At 49.6% G+C, this 17,860-nt stretch overlaps 1 protein-coding gene across 1 annotated transcript in view; it reads right to left on the bottom strand.

Moving 5' to 3' along the window:
- The window catches only part of atg7 (ATG7 autophagy related 7 homolog (S. cerevisiae)), a gene marked incomplete in the record, with an annotated part of 29,470 nt that extends 12,140 nt beyond the window's left edge, over window positions 1-17,330 (bottom strand). Inside the window, 17 exon segments of the mRNA XM_067240731.1 lie at window positions 2,023-2,103; window positions 4,028-4,103; window positions 6,489-6,604; window positions 7,304-7,546; window positions 8,170-8,364; window positions 10,961-11,119; window positions 11,596-11,740; window positions 11,849-11,939; window positions 12,403-12,524; window positions 12,836-12,924; window positions 13,053-13,199; window positions 14,718-14,834; window positions 14,916-14,993; window positions 15,481-15,598; window positions 15,684-15,738; window positions 16,017-16,207; window positions 16,826-17,330. Of these exon segments, the coding sequence (XP_067096832.1) occupies window positions 2,023-2,103; window positions 4,028-4,103; window positions 6,489-6,604; window positions 7,304-7,546; window positions 8,170-8,364; window positions 10,961-11,119; window positions 11,596-11,740; window positions 11,849-11,939; window positions 12,403-12,524; window positions 12,836-12,924; window positions 13,053-13,199; window positions 14,718-14,834; window positions 14,916-14,993; window positions 15,481-15,598; window positions 15,684-15,738; window positions 16,017-16,182 (1,998 nt within the window).
- Window positions 17,331-17,860: the final 530 nt, after the last annotated feature.

Below are 17,860 nucleotides of genomic sequence, written 5' to 3'. Positions count from 1 at the left end.
CGCCAATGAATATGTCACTGTGTGGACACTGCCGAATCAAGTGGCGTCTGCTTCAGGAGCCAGACACACCAGACAGAATAAGCGGTTTGTTTTCCTCTCTCTTTTTTTTTTTGAGGGGGAGGGGGGGGGGGGGGGGGGGGTACATTTTCAACTTGTTTAGTGTTCGCCTTTATCCCACGACAAAGCCCTATCCGTTTCCCCAAGACACTGCCGCGAGTTGTCCCCGCAAAACGGGAGCGGACTCAAACTTTACAAGGTCGGCTCATGTTTTCCAGACGCGTCTCCCTCCTATCGGGCTCCACGCTCTCCGGCGCGGCCCGTTAAAACTCCGGGAGCCATGTCGACAGCCTCTTGATGAGCATCTGGTTCGTTATCAGGGTCCGCCAGAACCGGGCGACACGCCCCCGCTTCCTCCCCAGTTCGAACTTAATGGGTTTAGACGATCGCGTCTTCATTGTCGACTGATTGAAATAAAACTAAAAAGACTTTTGACACCGCTCACGGCCCCTTATCTGTAAGTGTGTGTGTGTGTGTGGGGGGGGGGCGTTGTTGGACGTGAGAGACAGCCAACGTCCGTGGTGAGTTCGTTCTCTGGCACGCTCCGAGACCACGGCGCATCCGCCGGCTCGGATTTAGTGTCGGGAACTTGCCCTCTCCCTGCGTCTTCAGCGCCGCCGAGAGAAAAATCGCCCGGCAACGAAGCACGGGGGCTTTTTACATCGACCTAGCCCCTGTGCTGCGCCTGTAGCTCCGTTGTTTTGTTGCCATGGTACCCTGGGGGCCTTACACAGCTGACTGGCTGCAGCCCACGTCTACATTTAGAGGAGCCTGGTTTTCGCTGAGCACATATGGGAACAGAGGGAACGCATCCCGATTGGCTGGGCCGGAGCAGGAGCAGACGGTCCCGCTCCTCTCTCGTCGGGCCCTGGCGCCTGCGTCACGTGACCGGATGAAGAGAGGGCTCCTGGGCCGTCAAGCTCCAGCTCGGAGCACGTGGCTGGAGCGGCCCTCGGAAGGCTTCCCGTCGCATCCGTGTGAAGTGGGGTTGACGTGGGATTGACTCCGCTGCTACTCCCAATGTCACCCCCCCCCCCCCCCCCCCCCCCCCCCCTCTCCCCGTTCACACATTCCGGCCGGTGCGTTCGTGAAAATGCCGTCGACGTCTTGCTGTGGCTGGGGACAAACATTGTAAACCTTTTTGCGAGGGGAAACTTGTAGACATACTGTACGACATTAAAGGGAACATCGGGGGTCAACATGGGGTTCGCTTTCATGCGGCCCCTCCTTTTCTTCTCCACATGAAAGTGTAAGATCTGAGAGACTTATGACCTTTTTATGGTTACAAAGGGGGCATTGAAACATAGAGACAGAGACACAGAGAGAGAGAGACCACAGAGAGAGACAGAGACACAGAGAGAGAGAGAGACAGAGACACAGAGACGCAAAGACGCAGAGAGAGAGAGAGAGACAGAGAGAGAGACGCAGGACAGAGAGAGAGAGAGAGAGAGAGAGACTGTTGGTGCAATCTTTCCTCCAGCCCCTGGGTATACAGAGCTGCCACAAACCAGCCAATCAGAGGGTGCTACAGTGATGACCACAGGGCCTCATGGAGAAGTACTTGTCGGTTGTGTTGGCTCTCGACCAGTGGCAGCGTGGGACTGAGGGGCGGCTGATTTACGAGAAGTGAACCCTTCAACACCCCCCAGGTTCCCCGGGGGAAAAGACTCCAATCTGGCCTAATCACTCACAGACAACATCTAGTGACATCAACAACCAACTGGAGCCTGATTGAAAACATATGGTCCAATTGACTGTGATGTATAATTTACCCTCAAATCTACCTCCCTGGGATGTGTGTGTGTGTGTGTGTGTGTGGGGGGGGGTAGTTGTGTGTGATAAGGGGGGGATTCCCTTTACTGTTATGGCCGGTCTAAATGTCGCACCGGGAAATGAATGCACGGCACAACAACATGATTGTGATGTTCTTCATTTTGATACCAAAAGGATTGGAGCGTGACTTACGATTTCGGAGCAGGCTGTGCATTTGTCGAAGGCGAGACTGGCCGGCAGGACGTTGTCAAACCTTGACAGAAAGCCCCGGATCTGTGAAGAGAAGGACAAGTTTGTGTTACATCTCCGAAAAAGCGAAAAGTACAGTTTTCTACTCGCAAAGTCTGCCAACAGCGCCCTCTGGTGTTTAAACTATGGCCTTTTCCATTCATATCGAGGGTAAACTATCCCTCCCCGAACAGCAACTTAAACAATTAGGAAGGACAAATGAAAAGCTGGAGCACGTCCAGCTCACAGCGGTGGTCCCACCCTTTCCTCTGTTGTCCCCTCGTGCCCCCCCCCCCTCCCACATTTTGCCAATGCTCCAATAAAAACAGCCCTTGCTGCTTTCCTCTGACGCAAATCTGAAGCAAGCCAATCGCAGAGCTTCCTGACTTCAATTATCTTGCGGTATTGCAGCAGTACTCCACACACACACACACCATGTATCTGGGCCAAATGCTTTTCTCCTCCTACGGCCCAAATGTTAGCCTTAATTAAAAAACCCACACAGGGAGAAATGAATCCGATTACGTTAAGGGGAATCTTGTGTGTGCGGGAGCTTAAAAGACTTGAGGCTGTGTGTGTGTGTGTGTGTGGTGAGTGATCAGGGCTGTTTCCATGGCAACACTGCTCTGTCAGACCAGTCAGGTCTCATTCTCCACACTGAAGTACATCGTCACTCGAGTACTCGTCATCCCTCTCGCGCACACACACACACACACACACACACACACACACACACACACACACACACACACACACACACACACACACACACACACACACACACACACACACACACACACACACACACACACACACACACAAGCAGTGAAGACCAGCGGATCCCACCCTGAGAGTGTTGGCACAGAAAAAAAAACCCAGACACAAATCGATTCGAGCAGAGCAGTGTTGGACCCCATCAGCGCTGTGTGGCTGGGGATTGGGGCGGCTGTTGTTCTTAAGGTCGGCCACCGGGAGGCACTGTGGTGCCATACCAAGCCCAGCTGCCTGGAGACCAGACCCGACCAGCAGATCGATAAGAGCCCGAGCATCCGCGCTCGGCCATCGGCGGGCACACTTGCTGGCACGGCACGCCGCCACCCGTCCAGGCAGCTGACAAGTGAAGCGCCAGACATGCCAGGGCGGAGACCCAGCTCACAGTGAATACTAAGCAAGGGCGACGATGGCGATGGCGATGACGGCGGCGATGTCGCGTGTGAGCGCGTCACACCGGCCGCTCGTCCCCCACGCCGCCGCAGACACATTTGGCGAAACAGAACCAGCTCGTTAATCCGTGCACACGGACGCGGGGGAAAGGCTCGGCAGCTGCGCGTGTGCTTTTCACGACGACGTGGAAAAGTAGCGCACGCTGGGCTTTTTTCAGAGTTTGGTCAATTTGGCTCAAAGTGGGCCGGAGTGGTAGCACTCCCGTTCATCCCCCACTTATCCAGCCTCCTGACAACTTGCTGCAGAACCAGAGAGCACTGGGCTGTACTGACTGCTGGCTTTTAATGCTGGCTGCCATACACAGGACGCACAGTGGTCCCGCGCGGCTGAGAAGCGTGTGATCCTCTGGAGAAGCACAGTAGTGGGCTATTGATTCAGTCCATGTTGAGGACATGAGTGTTACTGAAGGACTGAGAGGGGTGTTAGGGAGGTGGAAGTGCTTGTCCTCGCGGCATGAAGAAGAGAGGGTACAAACGCACAGACAAAATCTCTTGCTGCGAGTGTGTGTGTGGGCGCGTGTGTGTGTGTGCGTGTGTGAGAGCACAAGAGTGAGTACGAGAGAGGGGAAAAAATAGAGCAAGAGAGCAAATCGAGAGCTCTCGCTCAAGGCGAGTCATCTTGGAACAGCGCTTAACAATACAGCGTTCCCTTCTGTAGCAACGCCATTCCTCGGGCAATGAACACGTGAAAACAGGACATTGGCATTTTAATTAGACTTGTCTGTGTGTGTTTGTGAATAACTGACCTGATGGGGGACCAGACCCAGAGAGGTGGGAGGTTCGTTCATCCTGTCATCACTGCTGCTGGCCACAGCATACCCTCTGAGAGAGAGAGAGAGAGAGAGAGAGAGAGAGAGAGAGAGAGAGAGAGAGAGAGAGAGAGAGAGAGAGAGAGAGAGAGAGATAAAGAGAGATGGATCCAGAGATATAGATAGAAAGAGAGAGAGAGAGAGAGAGAGAGATAGATAAAGAGAGATGGATCCAGAGATATAGATAGAAAAAGAGAGAGAGAGAGAGAGAGAGAGATAGATAAAGAGAGATGGATCCAGAGATATAGAAAGAGAGAGAGAGAGAGCAAGAGAGCGAGAGAGAGCAAGAGAGAGCGAGAGAGCACGAGAGAGGGCGAGAGCGCACGAGAGAGAGCGAGAGAGAGCGCGAAAGCGAGAGAGAGACAGACAGAGACAGCACAGGTCAACATATGACATCAAGTTCTGCAGGCCTACACCCCAGCTCTGTTCTGTCTCTCCTCCTCGTCTATGACTCTATGTCGTCTATGGGAGTCAGGTGGCTGAGCGGTCAGGGAGTCGGGATAGTAATCTGAAGGTTACCGGTTCGATTCTTGGCTGTGCCAAATGACGTTGTGTCCTTGGGCAAGGCACTTCACCCTACTTGCCTCGGGGGGAATGTCCCTGTACTTACTGTAAGTCGCTCTGGATAAGAGCGTCTGCTAAATGACTAAATGTAAATGTCTATGACTCAGCACTGGGGCGAGAGCAGCTCCGCTGAAAATTGTTTACTGCAGAGCTGGAGGAAAAGGTCTTATTGATGTAGCTTCAGTGACAACTGCATTGCATCTCTCACAGAATAATTCCATAGACCAGGGCCATCGGCATTATCTTAACCTATGAACTGTGCTTGAGCCCCCGTGAGCCAAATTAGCCCCAATAACCCCCATCAGTGAGCACCATGAAACTCCTGGTGGCGTGCATACGCCCTGCGCATTATCCTTGGTGCCGGGCGGGGGGGGGGCAAGGATGTTAGCGTTGATGGAGTGCCTCTGAGAGACATTTACATTTACAGAGAGACATTTACATTTACATTTTACATTTAGTCATTTATATATGAGTATGTATATATATACATACTCTCTCATCTACCTCGTTAAGCTGAGGACGTCTCGTTGGGACACACTGAAGAGCTCTCCCGTCCCCCCGTCCCTCCCCCTCTCCGTCCCTCCCCCTCTCCGTCCCTCCCCCTCCCCCCTCCCCAGGCTCCTCCATCACCCAGCCACAGCCTGGTGGAGACTTCAGGATGCTCCCCAGTCGGACTGACAACCCTCACTGGCTGTTTGGTTTCCCCTCGGCAGCTGGGGTCGGTTTGGCTCCTTCTTCACACCGCTTAAATCAGCGTCAACATTAAGAGAGTGCTGGGAGATCAGGGTCCACACAGGATGTTGTGATTAGCGGCCCAGCTAACACTGGCTGGGGAATGTTTACACAGGCCTGCACAGCAAGGTGCAAGATTCAATGTTATTTACATTACATTTATGTTGCATTTAGTCATTTAGCAGACGCTCTTATCCAGAGCGACTTACAGTAAGTACAGGGACATTCCCCAGAGGCAAGTAGGGTGAAGCGCCTTGCCCAAGGCCACGTCAATTGGCTTGTCCGGGAATCAAACCGGCAACCTTCAGATTAACAGCCAGATTCCCTAACCACTCAGCCATCTGACTCCCACACGGTTAGAAATATGACAGAAAAATGAAATGTTTGTCTTCCTTTCTAAATATTTTGACATGCTTAGGGTGTCTGTAACTGACCTAAGCCACAGTTTGGCGTTTTTGTGTGGAACCTTTTCTGAAAGGTGACCACAACACAAAGAGCAGTGGGTTTCAATGCCCTGCCATTCGTTTGTGCTTCCTTCCTCCCCTTAATCCTTATCCCTTCCATGCAGCGCCTCGGCAAGATGACCTCTCTCCCTCTCTCCCCCTCCCCCTCCCCCTCTCCCTCTCCCTCTCCCTCTCCCTCCCCCTCTCTCTCTCCCTCTCCCTCTCTCCCTCTCCCTCTCTCCCTCTCTCTCTCTCCCTCTCTCTCTCTCCCTCTCTCTCTCTCTCTCTCGGCTTACTGCAACTGAAGAGTCACTCAGGGAAAATGACAGATGATGATCTGGGCCAGCGAGGGGCCTATTCCCCTCTTCCCTGCATGCTCTCCCTCACAACTACACACACAGCGACACACACAAACACCAATATATATATATGAAAGTTACCCCTTCATCCTAAACAACATTGAGCGGTATATATTTATACTGCATTAGGCCGAATGAGGCTACGAGAAGTGCCATTTGAGAATGCTTTTGCACTTCCAATCCAGCTACACTAGGAACCGGAAGGGGGGAAAAAACATGTTTCTTCCCCTCCAAGGTGAAGAGCCCAGGGAGCTCCAGAGGCAAGACCTTTGGCCGGGCGCCCCCTCTCCCCCCCCTCACCCTTCAGTGTGCTGCAGGATGGACACCATCATCTCCACGGCCAGCGCCCCCGCGATCATGGCCAGGCCGGGCCGGCTCACGGTGCACTGCTGGTCCAGAGTGCGGTCCCTGGTGGACTGACGACAACGACAACAACGCTTATCGGCAACGATAACAACATTCAATAAAACATGAAATCACACACGCTCTTTCAACACACGCGATAAGGCCCCGCCACACGGGAATGTGCTTGATATTTACAGATGTCATGGTCGGGGGGTCAGGTTTGTGTGAAACGAATGAGGGGCTGGGAACAGCTCTGTGTTTTTCCACAGAAATAGCTTTCTTGAGTGAATAGCTTTCATTTGACTTCTAACACTGGGTGCATCAGAGTTAGAATGGATTAGCTGACCTGAAACCGACACAAATGAAGCGCATTCGACTGGTACAAAAGTAGCATCAACTAAAGGCCTGTGTACAAGACATGTATAGCTGTGACATTTATAGATGCACAGGAGCTGTGATAGGCTGTTGAGACCCTTCACACCACCTTCACAAAGGGTTCATATTAGGGTTGATACTGAAAGGGTGCAGAAGAATGGCAGACAGAGAGGGACACGAGAGAGAAAGAGAGATTTGAATACTGAAAGGAAAAAGAGTGAGAGATGGATCCATAGAAAGAGAGAGATAAAGAGAGATGGATCCAGAGACATAGAAAAAGAGAGAGAGAGGGGGGGGGGAGCGATAGGGGGAGGGGGAAAGAGAGAGGAGGGAGGGGAGAGGGAGAGAGAGAGAGAGTGGGAGGGAGAGAGAGTATGGATAAAAGTGCCGCTCACATCTCCGGGCGCCACTACATCGTTGCAGAAGTAACAGCCCAGCTTGTGGCCCGGGATGTTGGAGAACAGGGAGGAGCCAGTGACGGGGGCGGTGCTGGCCGGCGTGGCGGCGGAGGACGAGGGCGTGGAGGAGGAGGCAGAGGAGGAGGAGGCGGAGTCTCCCGCCTCGGCGGGTCTGGAGCTCTTCAGGCCGTGTCTCATCACCACAAAGGTGTCGAAGCCCAGAGCTGCGTTCATGACCAGCTGCAGAGACAGCGAGAAACACCTCCTCTGAGTCTCGCACTTCCTGCAAATAATTGCCTGAACCAGGGAGTCAGGTGGCTGAGCGGTGAGGGAATCGGGCTAGTAATCCGAAGGTTGCCAGTTCGATTCCCGGTCATGCAAACTGACGTTGTGTCCTTGGGCAAGGCACTTCACCCTACTTGCCTCGGGGGAATGTCCCTGTACTTACTGTAAGTCGCTCTGGATAAGAGCGTCTGCTAAATGACTAAACGTAAATGTGAACCCGAATGATTGACTCAACCGTTTCCGAACTTTTCTTGCGAAAGGTCAAGCTTGCGCCCTTGCAGCGAGTACGCACTGCACCAGGAGTTGTTCCTGAAGACAAACGAATAAATGGCACAGTAACCCGTTCCCAGGCTAAAGAATGAGTCGTTTAGCTCAACACACGCACACCCATTACAGCTTCCACCCAAAACGTTTCCTGATTATACCCCGGCTCCTACGCCAGACCAGCCCCCGGAGACGTTTCTGCTCATCTGATTACAACCCTGCCTGGTCCTTCCCAGCAACAGGCTGTTCATTGGTTCACCTTCCCCTTTCCTCCCAGCCCTGGGTCTCAGGCGTGTGCGTTTGGGTCCCTTTACCTTCCTCTTGCTGGCGCCGATGACGGTGGGCAGCCAGCGGCTCTCGCGGGTGTCCATCAGCAGGAAGACCACGTCGTGCTTGGAGACAAGCGTCTCCAGCTGCTCCACGTCGCGCCGGGCCTGGGCCATCGTCTCCTCCGAGAAGTTGACAGGATGTCCCGGCATCGGGATGCTCATGTCAAAGCCCTTGGCGTTCTGCAGGAAGACACGCAAATAAACACACGCAAGCACACAGTAGAAAGTGGAATTACAGCAGGACCCAATGACCTCGTGGTATTTGAATGTATACATTGCTCTGGATAAGAGCGTCTGCTAAATGAAAAAAAAAATGAATCTGTAAAAGGCAAAAATGATTCAAACGCAATGTTGGGCACAGTGATTAGCTCATGTTTGTGCTCAGACACCCTGTGCCGCACTAGAAGAGGAAGCCAACGGGAGCCAATTAAGACTCGGCCCTGCATGTGCTGACGGAATGGAGCCGTCCAGAGAGAAGTCGTTACCCTTCTGCGACAGCTGCAGAAACTAATTATTGTGTCGGCGTTGCGGGGGGTACTGCACAGGTACTGGAGGGTGAATAAATAATGGCCAGTCATCGACTGACCCCTGGAGGTTATTCCATCACTGCTGCAGGACCACCCGCTGTGGCTGCAGAGGCGCCGAGGCAGGCTCAGACTCTTCAGAAGAACACAGCCAAGCGAGAGACACAGTGCCAGACCACACACGGCTTTCTGGGAGGTTTCTGTTGTGACTACAAACACATCTCAAGCTTAACTGCCCCCCCCCCCCCCCCAAAAAAAAGAAAAAGAAAAACACAGACACGTATGGAACAGTCGCCCCTCGGAATCCCACCCGGAGTCCTCTCGGCTATCAATCTGACGAGAGCGTGTCCGGCTTTTCCATCACCGCGGCATCGCGCTGACCCCGGGCCGACGCACGCCGTTAGAAGGAGCGGTGGGAAGCTGAAAGACACGGCGCTCGCTCGTCCGCAACTCCTCCCTGACCTTCGGCCAACCCAAACGGCCTCGGCCCCTTACCGCTCTCCGGTCCTTCCGTCGGCGCCTCTCCTCGACCTCGTCTCGGGCTCCGAGTGTCTTCGTTATCAGAGAGCCACGCTCGGTGCCAGACTGTGACTCATGCCAACAGTGCGGTGGGCAAGTGTTCATGAGCTCCTGAGCTCAGCGGGCCTAGTCATCTGGGAGGTGTGACCACGCAGCTTCCGTCAGAGCCTGGCCCTGGAGGCCTGTGGGGGGACCACAGCACACCTGCTCCCAGACCGCAGGTATTCACACTGACGAGTGAGGGGACGACTGGGCCGGTCAATTACAGAGGAGAGGATGGAGGACCTGCAGATTGCTTTTGCAGGTCTACTCTGTCACTGCAGATGAAGGTTGCCATAAAGGGACAGTGGCCTTGGGGTAATTGGTATAGTTAACTTCACTGTTATATCTGGTTTAAAAGTGTGTGTGTGTGTGTGTGTGTGTGTGTGTGTGTGTGTGTGTGTGTGTGTGTGTGTGTGTGTGTGTGTGTGTGTGTGTGTGTGTGTGTGTGTGTGTGTGTGTGTGTGTTGTAAATGGGCACATGCATCAGGGTTTGGTGACAGACTTCATCCTTTCCTATATTAGACACCATTTAGGAAAAAAAGAGAAAATATAACTGCTGTATTGATTTCAATGTCTGTCTTGCACTGTTGTCAGCCCTGTCCTACATATCCTGTCACTGTTGTCAGCCCTGTCCTACATATCCTGTCACTGTTGTCAGCCCTGTCCTACATATCCTGTCACTGTTGTCAGCCCTGTCCTACATATCCTGTCACTGTTGTCAGCCCTGTCCTACATATCCTGTCACTGTTGTCAGCCCTGTCCTACATATCCTGTCACTGTTGTCAGCCCTGTCCTACATATCCTGTCACTGTTGGCATCCATAGTAGCAGGTCATGGAAGTGACTGGATGATTGGAGTGTCCAGGATCTCACCGTACATCAGCCTAGCTTAGAGAGCACGACGTCTGGTTATCTGCTCCTCAGAGCAGCTGGAATGAGGGTCTGGAGCTGAACAACAGGGTCAAACAATCCCACTCAAGGCGTTATCTGTTTCATCTCCTATCCACCCTGTTGTGCAAACACACACACACACACACACACAGTGACAGGACCTTGCGCCTCCCACGCTCCCGTTTACGTTGTTGCTCAACGCAAACCCTCACTGAGTCAAACACGGCTCCCGGTGTTTACGGAAAATGTGAGAACTCATGTGCGAGGGACGGGCAGCGTTCACAGCTCCAAGTACCACGGAGCCCCCGCCAAGTCTGGCGGTTTCCTTGGTAATTGACTGCTCTAGCTCCCCGAGGATTGTCAACTCCTAATGAAAGCAATAACGAGGAAGGGCTTATAAATATGAAAAAAGACGGTTCATTTTCTGCATGGTTGAGCCATCACAACAACTCCGAATGTTGGTGGCCGTTGATAATGAGGTGACCCGATAGCTAAATGAACACCACCCTTGACATTTCATATTTGTTTACTAAAATCGGGAGAAATCAGAAAAAACGAATTTGACTACTTGTGTGTGAAAGCAGATTGTAGACACTACCTGAGATGAGACTAATTCAAAATAGTGTACGCAACATCAGATCAAACCCACGCACAAACGTCCTCATTGTGGACACTCAAAACATCGGCATTCGTCACTATTGCACAGTTTTTGGGGGGGGTTTTAACGATCCGGACAATCGGTTTTTGCAACCGCCTGGGCCGGTATGATTGCCAGACTATTGTTAGTTGATCAGTCCTCACCACTCCAGGGAAGATCTTGCCCAGCTTCTCCACTGCTGCCATGGCCTTGGACTTCCCCCCAGCCAGACAGTCCTCAAACTCATACAGGGGCTGGCGCACTGGGTTGGAGTAGGAGATTTTGGCGTTGTCGACAAAAGTGATGTGTCTCACCCCCCAGCCCTGGAACATAAACAGTTGGAAGCAGAGAAAAACTTCAGGCAGGTTTGTGGTGTGTTGTAAATGTCACTTTGACATATAATGTGTAGAAGCATACCATATAGGATGCTGATAGCACACTGTTAAATCCTAGTCAAGGACTAAGCCCTCTCAATGGAGAGTCTCCACTGATATTAATATAACTCTTGGACCAGGGCTGCTTCTCCCAATAACGATGGATCGTAGCAACGATCGAGCATACAACGAAACCATCGATATTTGTTACGTGCGTTTCCCAAACATGTTCGCAAGGAGTAGGCTAATCTATGCGCTTTCAAGAGCTGCGAATTTTCAAGAGACACTTTAGCTACGGTGTCTTTGGGAACGGCCCGTAAAACCGCGATTCGTCGTACGATGGACTCTGCGATCAACTTAGGCTCACGACGCTTTCGGAAAACGCAGCCCAGGTCAGTCACCCCAGACTTTAGCCCCGGGCTCACCATGAGAGTCCTGGCCACGTTGCAGCCCAGGGTTCCCGCCCCCAGCAGCAGACACTTGGTGGACACCACCTTGTCCAGGTCCAGAGACGGCACCAGCCTCCAGCGCATCAGCTTCAGATTCAGGTCCACAGACGACTCTGCGAGTCTGGCGCACACAAGCGACACCCAGGGGCGACCGCGTCACAAAGTCAGTGCGGTTCTTTTGAAAGGAGCCAGGAGAAAGGATGTGTGTGGGACGGAGCGCGCGATGTACCTTTTGGGGTCCATGCACTCGCTGAGGTTCACCATCCTGGGGCCCATGGCCCCCTTGGGGTTCTTCTCCCAGCCCACGCTCTTGGGACATCCTGAGAACACGACGACGTTGAACACGGCTGTGTGACATCCGCTTTGAGGACCTTTCATATCTCTCCCCCCCCCCAAACCCCCCTCCCCCCCTACATCAATATGAATCTGTCGCTTTAATCCTCCAATGCACTCTTTTGTCATTCGGAATTAAGTAACAACGGCCCGAAGTACTTGAGTCTTACAAACTGGGGCCACCTTAAACTGATACAATAGCTAATGAAAGTAATAAAGTGTAGAATATACTGGGCAAATCAACATGTTCATTATAAAGTATAATAAAGGGTATACAAAAATAGGTAAGATGCATCAGGGCTTCATAGAACTTCATACATCACAGGCCAGGAAGGAGTGAGAGTCACACACTGCATTACCATTTAAATAGCTTTCATCCTTTGTGCCCTACAGATAAAAGAGGAGGTTTTGGAGTGCGGTTCCTCCTGCCCAGCCCAACAGGAAGATTACCTGTTTGGATGGAAAGCTCCGGAAGCTTGACCTGAAAGAGAATGCTGTGCTGAATGGCCCGAGTGCCCTGAAGAGTTCTGTCCCTGAAGCAGAGAATCTCCACCACATCCAGCTGCGCTCCCCTGACACACACACACACACACACACACACAGAGTACTAAGCACACACAGTGTGTATTCAAGTCTATGCCCAGGACACTGGCCCAGTCTATAGCAACCAAATGTGAGGCTTTCCAAATAAGCCGAAAATACGTTTCACCTCATTACACACATTTTCTAACAAGTTAGTCATGCCTGGAGACGACAGTTACCAGTGACGGCTGGACTTTTATGCAAGGAGGGAGAGTTCCACACTGGAATTTCTGTTCGTTTTGTTATTCTAAACTGAGTCACAGTTTACAGAGAGTGATAAATTAAGATGTTTAGGATTTACCATCGACTTGCGATAAGAATCAACATATTCCTCAGAGGCCATCCAGGATGTTGAGACAGGGAACATGGATCATAAACGCCTACAGTTACCTTCAAAAAAAAAAAAACATGTGCAATATGAGAAAACGCAGGCACGTGAAAGTGGGTTTGGGCTATTTAGGGTTCTCAGCTTTGCACAAAGTTTAAAGCAAGAAAACTTGACACTCGGCAGTGAGTACCTTCTTCAGATCTGTGAAGAAGGTGTCCCAGTTGGCTAGCGAGGCCACTTGGACGGCCTCGGCAGTGTACTTTACCAGGAAGTAGGGAACTGCAGTGGTCCCACTGTCAGTGCAGAGAGCATCGTAGGCCACTTGCAAAGCTGCGATCTGCATGAGGTAGAATGTATGAATTCACGGTAGGTCACCAAGACCCTTTGAAGCACGTGATGACATATTCAATCGGTAGGCATGGGAGTCGACACATCCCTCAACATAGTTATTTTCACACTTTTGAAACGCTACAGTAGGCGCGTCGCGCTGTACATGAACACACACGAGTCACAACACTCCTGCGTTTTATCAAGACGACCATCCTCATCCTCTCCGACGCAGGCAGGCATACAATGACTATGAATGAGTGTCGACTTTGCAAAGAGAAAGAGTGAGTATGTAGGATGACGAGACTGAGACGAGCAGCGGTCGCCATGTTAACCTCTACTTCAACTCTTTCTCTCGCTGTTTTCCGTCCATCCACCCTGACGGTCACAAACAGGGGAATCGTCAAACGGCTTCAAGGGGAACGACTGGTAGGGATGGGACGTAAGGCACTGACGCGTCGATGCTCGTGTCGCAAAACCGATACGCGCGGTTTCGAAAAGGTTTTTTGGAGCTTGTATCAAATTACGAAACCACGTGATAGATGAGGTTCAATGCTTCAAACGTCACAAACTGGTTCGAAGTTTTGCCGCTCTTCTGAACCAGAGCCATAGAAGGAATGAATCCACCGCTTCTTGTTAAAGACAAATCTCACATTGCCAGAGAAGCAGCACCAGGCATCGCTCGAGTTTCTTCCATCGGTCATTATTATTTAGCCAAATCCGTATTGTAATAATTGTAAATCCGTGCACTTGAGTGTTGTGTTATTTTATTGAAATGAAACGTAACATGATAGGACTAGGTAGGTCTATACAGTGCCCAGAAAACAAATGTTGATGATTCGTCAACATTGTCAACAGTAATAATAATTAGTAAAAATAAAGTCCCCCCAGTTCACAATAGGCCTACATATCACAAATGTTAAGAATTAGAAAAAATCTGTGTAATCTAGTTTAATTGATATAAAAACCGTATCGTATAAAGTCCGTCCACCCCCATCGACATGTAACGGCTTTTTCGGTGGTGTAGCTGGTTAAAGCGTTGTACGAAAACGTATTGATAATGCGAGTCTGGATACCCGAGTTCGCGCCCCAGTGCAGGGAACCTCGGAAGATATTCTTTAACTTTTACTGTGAGAAAATTACATAATTCTAACGGCCTACAGATGTATCACAACATTTTAATGTGTGAGCACTAATATCAGATAAAAATGAACACATGTAGCCTTAATTAAAATATTAAATAACGTAGGGTAGTCTACCGTCGGAGACAACCACTACGCCTCATTCAGCTAGTTTAAACGGCTGCTATATGACGCTGTTCATTTTCAATGCGCCGATAGTTCGGCTCTTTGGGCCGGCACAATCCGGAAGAAACCACTAAAGCTTCACAAGGCATCGTTCGCCCATCCGTAACGACTGGTATCTCGCGACTCTGTAGTATTGTACAATCGGACAAAGCGAAATAAAAGAACAAACTGTTTTCATCATGTATAAAGGAGCTAAACCCCTATGAGTTAATACACTGTACCTGCTTATGGGAGAACGCCTGCTCTAGTGAGGTGGGCGCTTGCAGCAGCCTGATTGGATCAGAGAAGCAAAGTGCTGGGAAGCAGAACCAGTAGTAGAAGTGGTATTTCTTCAAATCCTGAAAAAGAAAAAGCCCAGATCACCACACTGAACTCAGTTGCTGGGAGAGACTCATCCTGAATACGGGACAACTACCCACCGCAAAAGTCAGCAAAATGAATCTGCAGAGAACGGACGGATCCTTCAGAGCGACTCCGGATTGGACTGCATCCCATATCTGGAAGGGAAAAGCACAGGCCATGAACCAAAGCCTACATTCAGAATCAGAATAGTGTTTAATCGCCAAGTAAGTGGTCACAAACAAGGAATTTACTAACGGCATACTTATATATACTGTATACACTGAATACTTTGGTATACAGTGTATATATATATATGTGATTTTAATAGTACTATACAGAAGTCTTAGGCACCCAAGATTGTTTACACAAATACATTATTTACATTGTCTTATGTATACTTGTTTGTTTTCTGTATCAGTGCGGCAGCATAAAAGTAAAATGTTGCCCCAAAAATGTATACTTTTTGGGTCTTTTCATTCAATTATTTTTGTAAGCATTTTTTTTCGTAACTTTTTCAAGACTTTTGCACAGGTACTGTACATGTGAAAATAACATTGGGTCTGCACAATAGATGACCATTGAGCATGACTGTGTACACCTGCTGTGAGGCGGGCATTGGACAGGCCAGCATAGAGTCATTACCTCCTTTGCTTCTTTCTCCAGCAGAGCTTTCTTATCAGATGATTTAAAGGCCTCCAATGTGTTCATGTTGTACAGGGTGCCTACAGCTGGGCAGCAGCGGGCAGGGGTGGGGCCATCTCTAAGACAAGTGAAGGAACACAACCATATGAATGACTGGGTATCTCCCACCCCTGTTTGTAGCCCACATAGATTGAAGTACCTACACATCAAACGCACTGAACTCCAAAGTCAGGCGGGTGGGGAGGCCAACTGGATCACCTGTAGGAAAGAAAACGGGGCAAATAAGACAAGCGACACACTTGGGTAGATTACGCCTGGCAATCACTCACAGAGAGCTCATTTGATGAGAAGAATCCCACATGTAACGTAACCCTACATACGACATCACGCAGCGTGAACGTGTGAACACACATGACCCAATCCACGGTTGAGTTATGCAATCCAGATCAGTGTTTCCCAATCTTTTTTTTCCCCCAGTCATGGCACCCTTAGAAAAGGTTCGAAATGGTGTGGCTAGATTCTAGATTCGAACTCACCATTGTAGTAGTAACCTTTGATGTTTTTAGGGCTTTCGTCAAGTCTGTAGTCGTCGAGTTTCTTCTGAGTGAGCTGATGCCAGAAGCCAGCTTCCAGGGCACTGCAAAAAGGTGCAAACTGCAGCTTCGGTTCAGCCGTGCCTGTTTCAGTCGACTCAGAGGCCATCGAAATGCTAGGTCTTCTTCTCTAACTTAAAACACATGGGAGAATAGTGGTGGTTCAGACAGCGGTTCTTACCAGTAAACAAGACACAACATCTGTAGCCCTGATGCCAAGTAGTCTGTCTTGGGTAGAATGGCATACATTCTGATGTATAATAATACGTAATACAGGCACATTGCCGTGGTGCTATTTCATGAGCTCCGTGTTAATGAACCAGACTTTTGTTTTAATCAGCAAATCTCATTAAACCCTGAAATACCCATTTATGTTGGGAAAATGTCAAACAAGTCATAGTAATTAAAGACGCTATTAACTATAATGACATGCGCCAGGGAGATACAAACACTAACACACTCATGCTTTGCTAAGAAAAGTATGTTATGTTTAAAAAGTACGACGTTTTGTCTGTCAGACAAATCATGAATCATGGTTTCGAGTGCTGTCACACATGGATGGTAGCATGTTAGCTGACTATGTTTCAAACAGAGATTGTGTTACACCGGTAGCCTACGACATCTGACATGCTCATCCTTGTATGCAAAAGCCCAAGTTATATACAGCAATCTAGTGAAAAATGAACTTGCAAAGCTGGATTTCAATCGTGTTCAAGCTTTCTATGTAAGTCATATTTCACACGAACACTTACCACAAAACTTGCTTCCTTATTCAGATCATATGATCTACCATATGGGTGTGACGACAGCACTTGCAATGCAGTTTGGGAGAGTCCACTCACTGGTAAACAAATAGCGCCAGCTATATCAAGATAGACTGGAAGCTAGCTAGCATACTAGCTGTACCGTACCCCCAACCTCGGCGAATTTTTGGTATTGGTATTTTTGAATAACCAGTAAAGTAGTTCTACCGATGTACAGTAGACTGTTTGGCGTGCAGTAGTTCGTTGAATAAACTACGGCAATAGATAAGGTTGATGCTAACCGCCTGGCTGCCAGTTTAGTGCTAGTGAGTTGAATGTAGATTATGGGGCTTGCACCATTGAGTAGAAAATAAATAACCAAAATAAAAACAAAAAAGCGCAAACAACAAAACAAGAAAAAACGGACAGAAACTTGTATGCCCCCCGTTTCATCTCTCGTACGGCTAGCTACTGTACACTTTAGTTCGGAAACTACAACGTAGACATGCTGAACTGGTCTCTAGCTAGCATTATCTCTTGTACATTAGGCTAGTATCCAACGAGAGAAGCGCCAGGACAAGAGGGTCACATGCTCGTCGGTTCACATTCCAGGTGACAAACTTAATGAATCGGAGCCAATCAGAGAATCTGGTGAATCGTGTCCTACAGTTCTGGTGTTTTGCTAAACATTTTCCTTTGTTTGCATTGTGATGATCTGTTTCAACTGATATCGATGCATTGCAGAGTAAATCTCTAACATTGGGCATTAAAAAGACCATGAAACTTTGAAGTTGTCTAAGTTTTAATCAAAACCATAATCGCATAGCAGACTGCTTCAGACATTCAACGTAAAACATATAGCATAGGCCTATACATCTAAATACTCATACAATAAACAAAATCACAATTACGGTAACTTCACTGCTTCTTTTTGCAGATCGCAGAATATATGTATGTTTGACACGTAGTGGAACGCAGAATTCTTCATGTTCCTGCCAGTTCCTATTAGCCAATAACCGCTTCGTTCTCGATAAGCTTGACTCG

Source organism: Osmerus mordax, chromosome 1 (assembly GCF_038355195.1).
Source record: "Osmerus mordax isolate fOsmMor3 chromosome 1, fOsmMor3.pri, whole genome shotgun sequence".
NCBI classification, from domain to species: domain Eukaryota; kingdom Metazoa; phylum Chordata; class Actinopteri; order Osmeriformes; family Osmeridae; genus Osmerus; species Osmerus mordax.
This window is presented reverse-complemented; position numbering and strand designations above follow the sequence as displayed.